The sequence below is a fragment of the Herpailurus yagouaroundi genome, unplaced genomic scaffold (assembly GCF_014898765.1).
Source record: "Herpailurus yagouaroundi ecotype Mexico unplaced genomic scaffold, PumYag 67793, whole genome shotgun sequence".
In the NCBI taxonomy this organism is placed as follows: domain Eukaryota; kingdom Metazoa; phylum Chordata; class Mammalia; order Carnivora; family Felidae; genus Herpailurus; species Herpailurus yagouaroundi.
This window is the reverse complement of record NW_024420586.1, coordinates 24,978,792-24,991,828: the sequence shown is the minus strand read 5'-3', so window position 1 is coordinate 24,991,828 and position 13,037 is coordinate 24,978,792. Positions and strand designations below refer to the sequence as shown.

Genomic DNA, 13,037 nt, shown 5'->3' with positions numbered 1-13,037 from the left:
GTCAGTGAAGAAAGAGCCTTTTGTATCTTTCCTACTTTTATTTGACAATAACAAACTGTATATAAAAAGGGAGAAGGAAGGCGGGGAGGCCCTGGATCTCCCCCTCTCTGATTCCCCAAGCATCCTCCACCCCTAGGCCCCAGCAGGGACCACCCCCTTCCCGCCTTGTGGTGGGGTGGGGATAGACAGGCATGGAAATTGTGTGTGTGTATGTGTGTGCACACATGAGCGTGTGTGTGTGTGTGTCTGCGTGTGTGTGTAGGAGTGTTGGGGGGGTTAAGGATGGAGAGGGATCAAGAATTAGAGATAGGGCCTTCCCTCATCCCCCATCTTGAGGAGGGGTCTTGAGGGAGCTTTGAGGATCCACAGATGTGCCTCAGCCTATGAGACGGTAGAAGATCCAACATCCAAAAGTGACCCAGTGACTGGCCCAGCTGAGCTCTGACCACTTGTGGACAGTGTATGCCATGCCGTAGCCCTGTGGGAGAGAAAGAGGTGACAATCCCACTCGGCAAGAATAAAAAAGATCTCCAAAAAACTCATCCTTTGCTCAAGGACATTTCTGTGACTCCATGGTAACCCTAGGTGAGGCCCCAGAGAAGAGACTGGGTACATATGAAAGAGGGTTTTTTTTTCTTTCATGTTTTCTTCTTTAAAAATTATTTTTCAACGTTTATTTATTTTTGGGACAGAGAGAGACAGAGCATGAACGGGGGAGGGGCAGAGAGAGAGGGAGACACAGAATCGGAAACAGGCTCCAGGCTCCGAGCCATCAGCCCAGAGCCTGACGCGGGGCTCGAACTCACGGAGCGCGAGATCGTGACCTGGCTGAAGTCGGACGCTTAACCGACTGCGCCACCCAGGCGCCCCTAAAAACTATTTTAAGAACAAGACAAGGCAGTCCCACTCTCTGACCTGTACTCTCCTTAATATACAAGGAGCTCCTAGAAATCAATCTTTCAAAAAGAAAAAAAAAAAAAAAAAAAAACTGGCAAAGGAGTATGTCATTCTCACTAAGGAAAAAAACCAATGGCTCTTAACCAAATGAAAAGATACTCCGCTTCACTCATAATCTTCCTCCTCTTAAACTGGCAAACATATCCAGGAAGTGTGAGAGGCACCCTGTTGGCAGGGCGACAGATATGGTCACACAATGCTGGTGGGAGGGCAAAAAGGTAACTTCTCCATTGTAACTATGAAGGCTAGATCCTATAGTTCTGTCTATACCTGTGAATCCACATGTGGGTACGAGGGTATTACTTACTGCAGCACCACTTGCAATAGGAAAAGGGCTGGTGTTCACTGATAAGGGGCAAATTACACTGGGTCCTATCCTCACAGTGGAAAACAAATGAATGAGGACATTCCATGTACTTTTGTGGAAGATTTTCAAGAATTATGTGCAAACAGCAACACGCAGAACGGTATCATTCACGAGTTACTTTAGGGCAAAACTTGGGGTGGGAAAGGGAATTAAAATATATTTTTATATTTGTGCTTACATTTTAGAAGGATATTTTAATAAAACCACTAAAAGTAGTTACTTGTAAGAGGGCAGGGCGTAGACAGTAGGAGCAAGACTTTTCCTTGACTATCTTGAATACTGTTTGGTTTTTGAGCCTTGTGATATATGTATGAACTATTTTTAAATGTTTTAATAAAAATAAAACAAGAGGGGCGCCTAGCTGGCCCAGTTGGAGGAGCACGCGATTCTTGATATCGGGGTTGGGAGTTGGAGGCCCACATTGGGTGTAGAGATTACTTAAATAATTTAAAAACTTTAAAAAATAAAACAAGAAAAAATAAAAATAGAACAAAACCTAGATTTTGCACCCAACATTAATAAAAATTAAAAATTGTTTTTAGGGGCAACTGGGTGGCTCAGTTGGTTGAGCATCTGACTTCGGCTCAGGTCATGATCTTGAGGTTCATGAGTTTGAGCCCCATATCAGGTTTGCTGCTGTCAGCCTGTCAGCCTGTCAGCCTGTCAGCACGGAGCCCACTTTGGATCCTCTGTCCCCCTCTCTCTGTGCCTCTCCTGCTTGTGCTCTCTCAAAAATAAATAAATAAACATTAAAAAAGTTTTTTTTAATGTTTATTTATTTTTGAGAGAGACAGAGGCAGAATGCGAGTGGGTTGGGGCAGAGAGAGAGGGAGACACAGAATCAGAAGCAGGCTCCAGGCTCCGAGCTGTCAGCACAGAGCCCGACGCGGAGCTCGAACTCACAAGCCATGAGATCATGAGCTGAGCTGAAGTCAGATGCTCAACCGACTGAGCCACCCAGGCGCCCCCAACATAAATAAATATTAAAAAAATTAAAAAAAATAAAATTTGCTTTTAATGACAGAAAGCATAAAATAAAGTAATAAAATAAAGTATAAAATAAAGTTTTATTTTCAATTAAAAATAAAAAATTTAAAAGAGAAGCAACACCTGAATCCTGCAAGAGCCATAGGAAGAAACAGTCTTTTTAAAATTGCTTTTCATTTAAAAAGGAGTAAAATCTGGAATGTGCATACTCCACATGAATGAAAATAGTATATACATTTTAATGTACATTCTTAAAGCAGAATCCAGACTTTGCGCACTCAACCTGAGTAAAAATACTTTTTTAATTAAATAAGAAGGAAACCATGCGAATTCTACCTAAACAAAAATATGATGAAATAATTAATTCTTTGACAAGTTAAACTTGGATTTTGCACTCTATCTCTGTGAAATCAATTCTATAAGGAAAATAGTTTGCACACTTCGCCCTAATGAGAGCCCCAACAATACGAATCAACCAGAAGGACAATGGGAAAGAGCGACTGAGGAGCGCAAGCTTCACAGGCTAGAGATGCACGACACAAGGTCCTCATGCCTCGGCCTCTTCACCTTTGTCCTCGTGGTTCCCATGAGCAGGTAGCACAACCCTAAGTAACCTCCAGCCCAGGGCCCCACCTCACCTGCTCCTCTGTGGTGTCATCCACATCGACATCAAACAGGGAGCCCAGGTAGGCCAGATGGAAGATGGCCAGGGCCCCAAAGAGCAGGTTTAAGGCTCGCACCCCCAGGCCCTGTGGGGGACAGATGGATATGTTTGGCAGCTGGATCTACTCGCTGTCTCCCAGCCCCACCTGGGCAGGGGAACCCAGGGAGATGCAAGGCACAGTGGGTCCCGGGAATGAGGATGTCTAGTGCACAGGGCATGCCCTGGGGTAGGAAAAAGATGGTTCAGATCTTCCCATGGGAGCTCATCCAAGGATGAGGGTACTTTAGCCTGAGGGCATCCAGGGGGAGATACTCAGGCAGAAGAGGAAGAATGGAGAGACTTGAGTTGGGGGGCTTAGGGTGATAAACGTCAGTTGCTGGGTGGGACACAAATCTGAGGTTGTCCATATTTCTCATTGCAAGCAAATGAAAAACAAAAACAAATCCTCACCATGACCTACAAGATCCACCACTCTCCCCACCTCACTCGCTCTGCTCAAGCCACACTAGCCTCCTTGTTGTTCCTCAAATATTCCAGGCTCTCTCCCATCTCAGAACCTTTACACGGGTTGTTTTCTTTGCCTGGAATGCTTCTCTTCCTCATCTCCTTCAGTTAAAGAGCTCGAAAGTCACCTCCCTATCTAAAATTAAAACCACTCATGCTCCTCGATACTTCCCCTCCCGTTTCTCTTATGTATTTTCTCCTTGGCATGAATCACAATCTAAGAAACTATTATTCTCTACTGACTTTTAAAAAATTTACTGTCTCATCTGTTAAAATAATTGTCCCATAGGGCTGGCACTTCAGTCTGTTTTGTTCACCATTGTGTCTCCAGTGCCTAGAATAGTGCCTGATACCAGTAGGTACTCAATAAATGTTCAGTGAGGGGACAAATGCCAGGTGTGTATAGAGCAGGTGCTTGATAAATGTTTGTTATAGAAATGGATGCTAGTGAATAAAAGCAAGGTTCCGGGGATGGCTCAGGTGCCAGAAGAGGAAGCTGGGCATCCTGAGACAGAAAGAAGATGGAGACAGATGTAACGATTTTGAGGGGGAGTGTTGGGCTGAACCCTCACCAAGCGATGCTGGTGCGAACAGTTTGGTGGACACCGTTTCGACAAGACGCAGGCACTGAGAATCCGAGCCAGGCGCTTCCGGAGGACTGGGGTGGATGTCAGGAGATAAGGGGGTCAGGTTAGCCTCAGGGGACAGTGGTCCAGCCCTGTCCCACCTTCCATCCCATCTGCTGGGCTGGGCTCTGTGCTTACCATGTTCCACGTAAGTGATAAATGCCAGGGACAGCAGCACCGCAGCCAAATGGAAGCTGAAACCCTAGGGGGCCCCCAGGGGTGAGGAGGGGATTGAGGAGGTGCTGCCACCCTTGCCCAGCTCCCCCCACTCAATATCCCGCTCTGCCCTGCTCACGTGCAGGAGGGCACTGGCTGCATAGGTGACCAGCACGGCAGAAAAGGTCCCCAGACGAAGAGCATTCTTGAAAACATCTGGAAGGGGGAGATGCGGGTCAAGAGGCTCCTGGGATACCCTCTGCCCTTCCTGGGGGGCCGTAGGGCAAGGTGAGGAACCCATGACCTGCTGGAGCTCCCGGGATAAAATCTTTATAATGGCCTCAAACTTAGCGCCTGATCTTCCCTCCCAACCTGCTCCTCCCACGGTATCCCCAAGTTCAGCTGATGTCAACTCTACTCTTTTGGTTCCTCAGGGTAAAAGCCTAGGATCACCCTTGCTCTGCTCTCCCCCTATTCCCACAACTAAACTCTCAGCAAATCCTGTCAGACTTACCCTCAGAATTTTTCCAGAATCTGACCTCTCCTCTCCATGGCCACTGCCACTACCGCCATTGCTCTCTTGTGCTGCTGCCATGGCCTCTTTACTGCTTCCACCCTTGCCCCCTTCCCACCTGCTCTCATAGCAGCCAGAGGGTCCTGTTATGACCCAAGTCAGCCCTCAGCCATCCTCTGCTCAGACCCCTGCTTTGGCTCCACTTCCCAGAGAAAAAGCCAAAATCCTTCCTGTGGTCAGTGAAGCCCTAGGGGACCAGGCCCCTATCACCTCTCTAACCTCACCTCCTTCCACTGGTTCCCTCACTCACTCTGCTCCTGCTGCACTGGTTTCCTCCCTGTTCCTCCAAGTGCCAAGTATGCTCCTACCTCAGGGCCTTTGCACTGGCTGCGCTTTCCATCTGTTACACTCCTCCCTCACACATTTGCATCGCTTGTTCTCTCACCTTGCTCAGGTGTTTGCTCAAATGTCACCTCCTCAGGGGGGCTTGCTCTGGCTAATTTATTTAAAATTGCAAAACCCCCTCCAACACACACACACACACACACACACACACACACACACTCGTGCCAACACTCCCAGATTATCTTTACTTGCTTCATTTTTTTTTTTTTACCATAGTACTTGTCACCACTTGAAATATGTATTTTTTTCTCTTGCTGTCTGCTCTCCCCACAAAACTGCCACCGCCACAGGGGCAGAGATTTTGGTTTTTCTCCCCCCTGGTCCCTGCAGTATCTTCAGTGCCTAGCACACAATAGGTTCTCAGTAAATGTTTGTTATATGAATGTGGGGAAGGGCCTGGGTTGGGGACTCTCAACTCTTGGAGTGGTGACTTGGTGACTCACAGTTATTTAGCCAGTAAGACATTGGCAAGTTCCAGCTTGTAACAACTTCCACCATGGACCGGGGCAGCTCCACGTTCAGTGGCTTGGACACCGTCAGGTCCCTGTGGGCAAAAGAGACATGCAAATTCATGTGGTGTCTCACACCAGCTGACCTCCACACCTCTGTCTTGGCTGTTCCCTCCCCTGGGAGCACCCTCCCCCTCCCTGCGGCTCCTCTAGGCAGCACCCTGTGGGAGAGGGGGCCCCCCCCAGCCCTCCCCACCATTCCAGGTGATCCTTCTCCTCGGTGAAGCCAGCCCCTGCCAACGTGGCCGTGGCCTCGGACAGAAAGCCCACAAAATAGTTGCTGAAGTGGAAGGAGACAGCACTCTCGTAGGCTCGCAGCCACCTGGGGAGAAAGGGGCAGGGGAGAGAGGGATCATTCCTAGGCACCAGCATGATACCCCGCCATGTGTCAGCATCCCCAGCCCCACTCTGTAGACTCACCTTACCATGGTGCCCCTAGGGCCCCCAGGGGTCAGGAAGGCAGCAGAGAAGAAAGGAAAGAGAGTCAGAGAGGCCCTGGAGGCTGGCCTGAGTTGTTTGCAGACAAGACAAGACAAGACAAGACAGAAACATGGTGGCAGAAGAGGGGCACTGTGACAGTCACACGCATCTGCACACCGTCAGTTCGTTTCACGTGCCTCAAACAGATGTGTGAGCTGCCCTATAATAGGACACAGCCCTACAGTCTCACAAGGCCAGACATCTAGACCCAGCCACTGTCGGAGACTTGACCTCACCACGCTACACACTGACACAGCCATGTGGCCGGACACAAATACCATCAGACTCCCAGCCTCATAGCTCCCTAGTCTGACTCAGTCACCATAAGATACACCGAAGCCCTTTATTTAGGCACAGACACCACCAAGCACCCTGCTATGCACATGTACATGATACTACACTCAAGACAGTCATCCCATCCGTTGTACAGTCAGACACGGTGAGAAACAGACAGCATCCTGGAAAAAGCGTAGGGTCTGGAATCATTCCTGCGCATGATGCCTGGCGGCTTAGCTAGGTGACACTGGGCGAGGCACTCCACCTTTGGGAGCCTCATCCAGCATGAGACACCATCAGCAGCGAGTGAGTGGGAGACAGGGTCATACAATCAAACAGTTGGATTAAATCCTACAGTCACACCACAGGTGGATGGACGGTCCTGCAGCCAGGCACAGGCGCACGGTCAGTCACAATCCCTCAGCTAGACGACACCAGGCAGCCAGAGAAGGCTGACTCACCAGTGGAATCCATCACAGACAGGCAAACAGCATGCTACAGCCAGACCCACCCCCAGCCAGAGTTCCAGTCAACCCAGCTTCATCTTCTCCAAAGACAGGCACACAGCTCATCATTGACAATGGCACAGCTAGACAGCCAGAACACCAGTCTCACACAGTGAGTGAGCGGCTGATAGGCAAACAACATATACGCCCCTAGCTAGAGTCACAGACAGGTCAGCATCACCCACCAACACATACTTGTCGCTCCCCATTGTGGTTGCATAACTTGTTCCTAACGGTGGAACAGATGGATAGCCAGACCCAGTTATGTGGTACGATGTCAGTCATACAAAGTCACAGAGCCAATCTTGGTCACACAAGAGCTACAGGCATTCAGTCTATGTCTAGTCACGGGATAGATGGTCAGATAGCCTCAGATTAAAGAACAAAGCGGTCACAGACTGTGCCCCCACCCCCCGGTCAGCCCCGCTCGCCCTCAGCACCTGCTCTCATTTACCTGGCTTTGCGTTTCTTGCTGTAGTAACAGAAGACAGATAGAAGCATTAAGAGACAGGCTCAGAGCTGGGGAGACCCCAGGCCCCTACCCAACCCCCTCACTGTGGGGCAGAGGCCTCAAAGGCTGTGCTCACTTGCGAAGGAGGCGGTCACCATCAAGGGGGATGAAGTATGGGAAGAGGTAGGGGCCCACACAGGTGGACAGCACAAGGCACAGCAGGGCCAGCGCCAGGCTCCGGGCCACCTTCTGCAGCCATCGGCGGCTCTGTAGGGATCAAGGCTCCATGAACACTGCCCCGTGGTGGCTCCCACAGTCCCTGCCCACCTGTCTACCCAGGACCTCACCAGTGGGCGGCCTTGGACAGCCTGTAGGTAGCTGTGGAAGGATATCCAGGGCCCAAAGACGATGGTGCCCACGAAGTAGAGGTAGCCCATGAACTCCACGGGCGAGGGCACTGCACCCACCTCGCCCCGGTCCAGGTCGAAGCCCAGAGACACCGCCTTCATGGCCACGATCATCTGGGCCCCTATGTGTGGCGCCCGTGGTCAAGTGGGCAGGCAGAGAGCAGGTCCGCGTGGGGAGATGGGGCGGGGGGCACCAGGTGAGAGGTGGTAGGAAAAGAGGAGGACAAGTGTGGACAGGTGGGCACAGTGTCAAAGAGGCAGGTGAGCAGGTGGGCCCAGGACCAGCAGACACCCTTCCTCACGTGTCAGGCATGGACATGAGATAGGACAGACAGACGGGAGGGGGAAGTCATGGTGGAGAGAGAGAGACACAGATGTGAGGGGCATCAGAGGCCTGCGTGTCCACTGGGGTGGGCGGATGAGGGAGAAAAGTGGGGAAGGAAAGACAGGGTTGGGGAATTAGGAGATGTGGAGTGGAGCAGGAGGGCTGGGGCAGGTGAGAGGGCCAGGGCTGCCTACCTCGCATCTTGTGCCATGTCACGGTGTCCACCATGTGCATCTCACTGAGGAAAGAAGGTGGTCTTGGCCCATGACTCCCATGGTCTTGGAGACCACAAAGGAGAGGGTTTTATCTTCCCCGAGCCCGCAGAATCTCCTGGAGGAATAATCCTCCAGTGGGGAGAGCCCAAGCCCAGCCTGTCCCGCACAGCCTTTAGAAAGAACACGTCTCCCAGATTCCCCCTCCCCCATCCGGGAATACCCCCCATGCTCTCCCCATCCTGATCAACCTCACGCGGAGTGACCTGGGGGGCCCCACTGGCCCTTTTGCCAATGGTGTGGGGATGAGGACTCGCACCCGTACCCCATGAGTAGGTAGATGAGGATGGTGACGGAGAGGAAGACGCCACGATGGGAGGAATGTCGGCAGAGGAACAGCACGAGGTAGCACAGGAGGCTGAGCAGCACGACCCAAACCATGTGCAGCTGGAAGAAGTGGTAGAGGCTGAAGAAGCCACCTGCCACGGTGCTTGCATGCTTCAGGTAAGATGGCAACCCTTCAGGTGTGAGAGAGAGAGAAAGAGAACAAGAAAGGGAAGTTGGGGGCTGCCTGGGTGGCTCAGTTGGTTAAGTGTCCGACTCTTGGTTTCGGCTCAGGTCATGATCTTACGCTTCATCAGTTCGAGCCCCACATTGGGCTCTGCGCTGACAGTGCAGAGCTGACTTGGGATTCTCTCTCTCGCTCTCTGTCTGCCCCTGCCCCTGCCCTGTTCACGCTGTCTGTCTGTCTCTCTTAAAATATATAAATAAAGTTAAAAAAAAAAAAAAGGAAGTTAAATGGCCTGGTAGGGAAGGGAGGGCAACCCAGGCAGAGGGCACAGCATGGGCAAAGGCCTAGAGGTTGGAATGGGGTGAGATTGCAGGAGGCCCAGAGCTGGTGTTGGGTGTTGGGGAGCTGGATAGGTGGTAGGGCCTGGGTTTAAAGAAAAGAAACAGGGGTGCCTGGGTGGCTCAATTGGTTAAGCGTCTGATTCTTGATTTCAGCTCAGGTCATGATCTTGCAACTCGTGAGATAAAGCCCCACATCAGGCTCCACACTAGGTGTGGAGCCTGCTTAAGATTCTCTCTCTCCCTCTCCCTCTGCCCTTCCCCAGCTCATGCGCATGCACTCTCTCTGTTAAAAAAGTTTAGGGTGGCTCAGTTGGTTAAGTGCTGACTTCAGCTCAGGTCATGATCTTGCAGTTCATGAGTTTGAGCCCTGTGTCAGGCTCTGTGCTGACAGCTCAGAGCCTAGAGCCTGTTTAGGATTCTGTGTCTCCCCACCCCTCTCTCTCTGCCCCTCCCCTGCTCTCAAAAATAAAATAAACATTAATTTTTTTAATGTTTAAGAAACTAAAGAAAAGAAACATATATAAAGGACATTTTGGGAACTCTGAAAAATTTGAATATCAATTTATGTCGGATACTATTACTGCATCCAGATTAAATTTCTTGAGAGATGATGGGTGAGGGTGCAGTTGTTGGGGGAAGATGTTCTTGGGGGACACACATTGAAGGATTTGGGTGTAGTGTCAGCACGTTCTTCATATGATTCAGGAAGATCATAGGTAGATAGATAGATAGGCAGATAGAGCTAATGTGTCAAGATGTTGACGTTTGGAGAATCTGGAAATGCATATTATGGTTGCCCATGACATTCTTTCACCTTAACTTTTCGGTAACTTTGAAATATTTCAAAATGATGAACCTGGGAAAAAACAAAACATCCATTTAAAATAAAAGAAAAAAGAAGGAGTGCCTGGGTGGCTCAGTCGGTTAAGCATCCAGCTTCAGCTCAGGTCACAATCTCACGGCTTGTGAGTTTGAGCCCACATCGGGCTCTGTGCTGATGGCTCAGAGCCTGGAGCCTGCTTCAAGTTCTGTGTCTCCCTCTCTCTCTGCCCCTCATCCACTTGCACTCTGTCTCTCAAAGATAAATAAACATTAAAAAAAATTTTTAATACAAGAAAGAAAGCAGAGTAGGAGTGCCTGGCTGGCTTGGCCAATAAAGCATGCAACTCTTGATCTCGGGGTCATGAGTTTGAGCCCTATGTTGGGTGTAGAGATTACTAAAAAAATAAATAAATAAACTTAAAATAAAGAAAAGAAATTATAGAATCTCTGAATCTCAGATTTCTAAAATTCTCAGCATCCAAGAGGAACCCTGGGAACTTGGAACCTCATCATTTGGATATAGGCTTGCCATCGTTGTGGAAACAATTCCAGAATCCTACAATCCAGAAATCTCATCATGCCCTGATTTTAGAAATCCAGAATGCCAGCATTTTGGATGCCTTGAAATGTGAGAATTTCAGTTTGTCAGAATGCCCAAGCCCTGCAACATGATACTTTGGGACTCAATAACTCTGTGACATCAGCATTCCAGAAGCTAATAACCTTGGGATGTAGACATTTCAGGATCCCAAGACTCAAGAACCTTAGCTTTCCAGAATCCCAGAACCCAGGCGTACTGAAAAACCTGGCTTGCCATGGCAGGATGTGGCTTGGCGTGGTGTGGCATGGGGTGGCTGAGCATTAAGGACGTGGTGTGGCGGAATGGTACTTGGGCTGGTGGGATGCAAGGGGCTAGACATGTTGGAGTATGGCTTGGTGTGGCAAAGATGTAGCAGGGTAAGATGTGGCTTGGTATGGATGAATGGGATATGTGTGATATGGCCTGGCATGGTGGCACATGGTGTGGCAAGCACTTACCAAGCCTCCAGAGGAGGCGGCAGGCGAGGCAGATGGCAAGGAGCAGCCAGATCTGGTCAAGGCCCTGCTGGGCAGTGGGCAGGAGACAGCCCTGCAGCAGCTGCTGGAAAAATTCCTGGCGGCTGAAGGTGGCCATTGCTGACCCCCACGGATGGATGGACAGATGGATAGACCTGTCAAAGTGGGGACATAGAAGGAGCCAGGATGTATCATGTTCAAGATGGACTTGAACATTCAGATTTCAGTCTGGGGCCCTTCACGGAGAGACATGGTACCCGGGGACTGGGGGAGGGTGTGAATGTCGGGTACATCAGGCTGTGCCACCAACTGTGTGTGTGTGTGTGTGTGTGTGTGTGTGTGTGTGTGCGTTCCCTGGGTGTACACACACAACCCATGACCTGTGGTGAATGTGTTTCTCCATTGCTGTGAACAGTCCAGGTCCGATGGTAATTAAATGGTGTACATTCTAGGCCCACATAGCAAATGGGGGCAGGGGGCTCCCTGGTTTCTAAGGTAGAGTCATTCTGTGTGGAGGGCAGAGAGGGAGATCCTGTGACACTTGGGAGCCGTGTGCATCTCTTCTTGTACGGATGTGGGGGGTGTCCTGTATCCCCCGCGTGCCCCATCTCACCCCCACCTGGCCTCTTGCAGCCACCAACAAAGCTCTGCCCAGGCCCGGGGGAGGTGGAGTTGGTAGTAGGGGATGTAGCAATTGGAGGAGTGGGAAAGGTGATGGAGAGGGGCCCCAGGACGTGCGCCGCAGACCCGCGCGGGGAGGCCGGCTCAGGATGGGAGCCCGGCAGCCGCACGCGCCCTGCTGGCGACTTACCTGGCAGGAAGGAAGCCGCGGTCCTGGGGGCCAGGGACGCACCGCCGCCGCCACCGTCGCCGCCTCCTCCGGGCAGCCTCCCCCGCAGGCCGCAAGGCCGGGACCAGCTGCGGTTCCCAGGGCGGCGCGGAGAGCGGGCCCTTTAAATCCCGGGGAGGCCTGGCCGGCCAGCTCGGCCAATGAGAGGGCAGGAGAGGGGCGGGGACGGAGGAGGAGGGGAGCCGGGGGATGGAAGGAAGGAGGAGCGGGAGGTTGAGAGGAGCCGGGAGCAGGAGGTTGAGAGGATTCGGGAGCTGGAGGACGTCGGCGCGCGGAACGTTGGCGCCAGCACCTTTCCGGCCTCTTGGTGCTGATGCAGCCCCTTGAAGGTTCGCTTCGGGAGGTCTTCTGACGATCCGAGAACCAACTTTCAAATCGTCAAATTCCTAACCCTTGGAAGCTGAGATGGGAAAGATGGGGGAGGGAGAAGGAAAGCCTGCTCCCGCGAGCCGGCCAAACTGCCCACCAGCGCAAGTCCGGCTTCACAGTCCATTTCACAGATGGGAAAATAAATCGAGATCTCTCCTTCCCCCTCCGGTGAGGGAACTAAAGGAATCTTCAACCCTACCCACCCCCAGAGATGGGCCAGAAGCGTTTATAATTACTGTGTCACCTAGGGGCACGAATTAGGCGCCTGTGCTTCCCCTGGGGATTCCTTGTCAGCACTTAGCTTGTCCTTGAGAACTGATTTGCCTGCTTAATTCCCTACTGGGCTCACATCTGCCTTGAGGGAGAACCCAGCAACTAGTTAGTGTTCCCTGTCAACTGGGAGGCTAGAACAGAGCATCCATTGGGAGCATGTTTAAAAAGCACTTACAGGGGCGCCTGGGTGGCTCAGTCGGTTAAGCGTCCGACTTCAGCTCAGGTCGTGATCTTATGGTGTGTGAGTTCAAGCCCCGCGTCGGGCTCTGTGCTGACGGCTCAGAGCCTGGAGCCTGTTTCAGATTCTGTGTCTCCCTCTCTCTCTGACCCTCCCCCGTTCATGCTCTATCTCTCTCTGTCTCAAAAATAAATAAACGTTGAAAAAAAAAAGCACTTACAGTGCCCCCAACAATGATTGGCATTGGGTTCTATCTGTACCAACACTGAGGATTTATGCAGCACCTGCTGT

The 13,037-nt window shown here is 51.1% G+C and overlaps 1 protein-coding gene across 4 annotated transcripts; it reads right to left on the bottom strand.

Moving 5' to 3' along the window:
• Positions 1–23: 23 nt before the first annotated feature.
• PORCN (porcupine O-acyltransferase) lies at positions 24–12,036 on the bottom strand. 4 transcript variants are annotated; one of them, XM_040469044.1, is made up of 15 exons: positions 11,888–12,036; positions 11,059–11,231; positions 8,672–8,864; positions 8,329–8,372; positions 7,750–7,931; positions 7,539–7,669; positions 7,406–7,423; positions 6,110–6,124; positions 5,886–6,011; positions 5,624–5,724; positions 4,401–4,477; positions 4,244–4,307; positions 4,052–4,137; positions 2,950–3,060; positions 24–478 (listed from the first exon to the last, which is right to left on the bottom strand). In XM_040469044.1, exons 2-15 carry the CDS (start codon positions 11,192–11,194, stop codon positions 377–379), a joined length of 1,386 nt encoding a protein of 461 aa, XP_040324978.1. In that variant the 5' UTR covers positions 11,195–11,231; positions 11,888–12,036; the 3' UTR covers positions 24–376. The 4 variants fall into 4 exon arrangements, with proteins under 4 accessions (XP_040324978.1, XP_040324980.1, XP_040324982.1 ...); XM_040469046.1 differs by lacking the exon at positions 6,110–6,124; XM_040469048.1 differs by lacking the exon at positions 11,059–11,231.
• Between the last annotated feature and the right edge of the window lie 1,001 nt (positions 12,037–13,037).

What these genes read in the sequence shown, in the direction of transcription:
- PORCN (XM_040469044.1), bottom strand. Translation starts at nt 11,194, where the DNA reads ATGGCCACCTTCAGCCGCCAGGAATTTTTCCAGCAGCTGCTGCAGGGC. An exon ending in CTGTCCAAGGCCGCCCACTG is followed by an intron (nt 7,670 to 7,749) that starts GTGAGGTCCTGG and finishes TGATCCCTACAG; the next exon opens with AGCCGCCGATGGCTGCAGAA. An exon ending in GTCTTACTGGCTAAATAACT is followed by an intron (nt 4,478 to 5,623) that starts GTGAGTCACCAA and finishes TCCCCCTTCCAG; the next exon opens with ATGTTTTCAAGAATGCTCTT.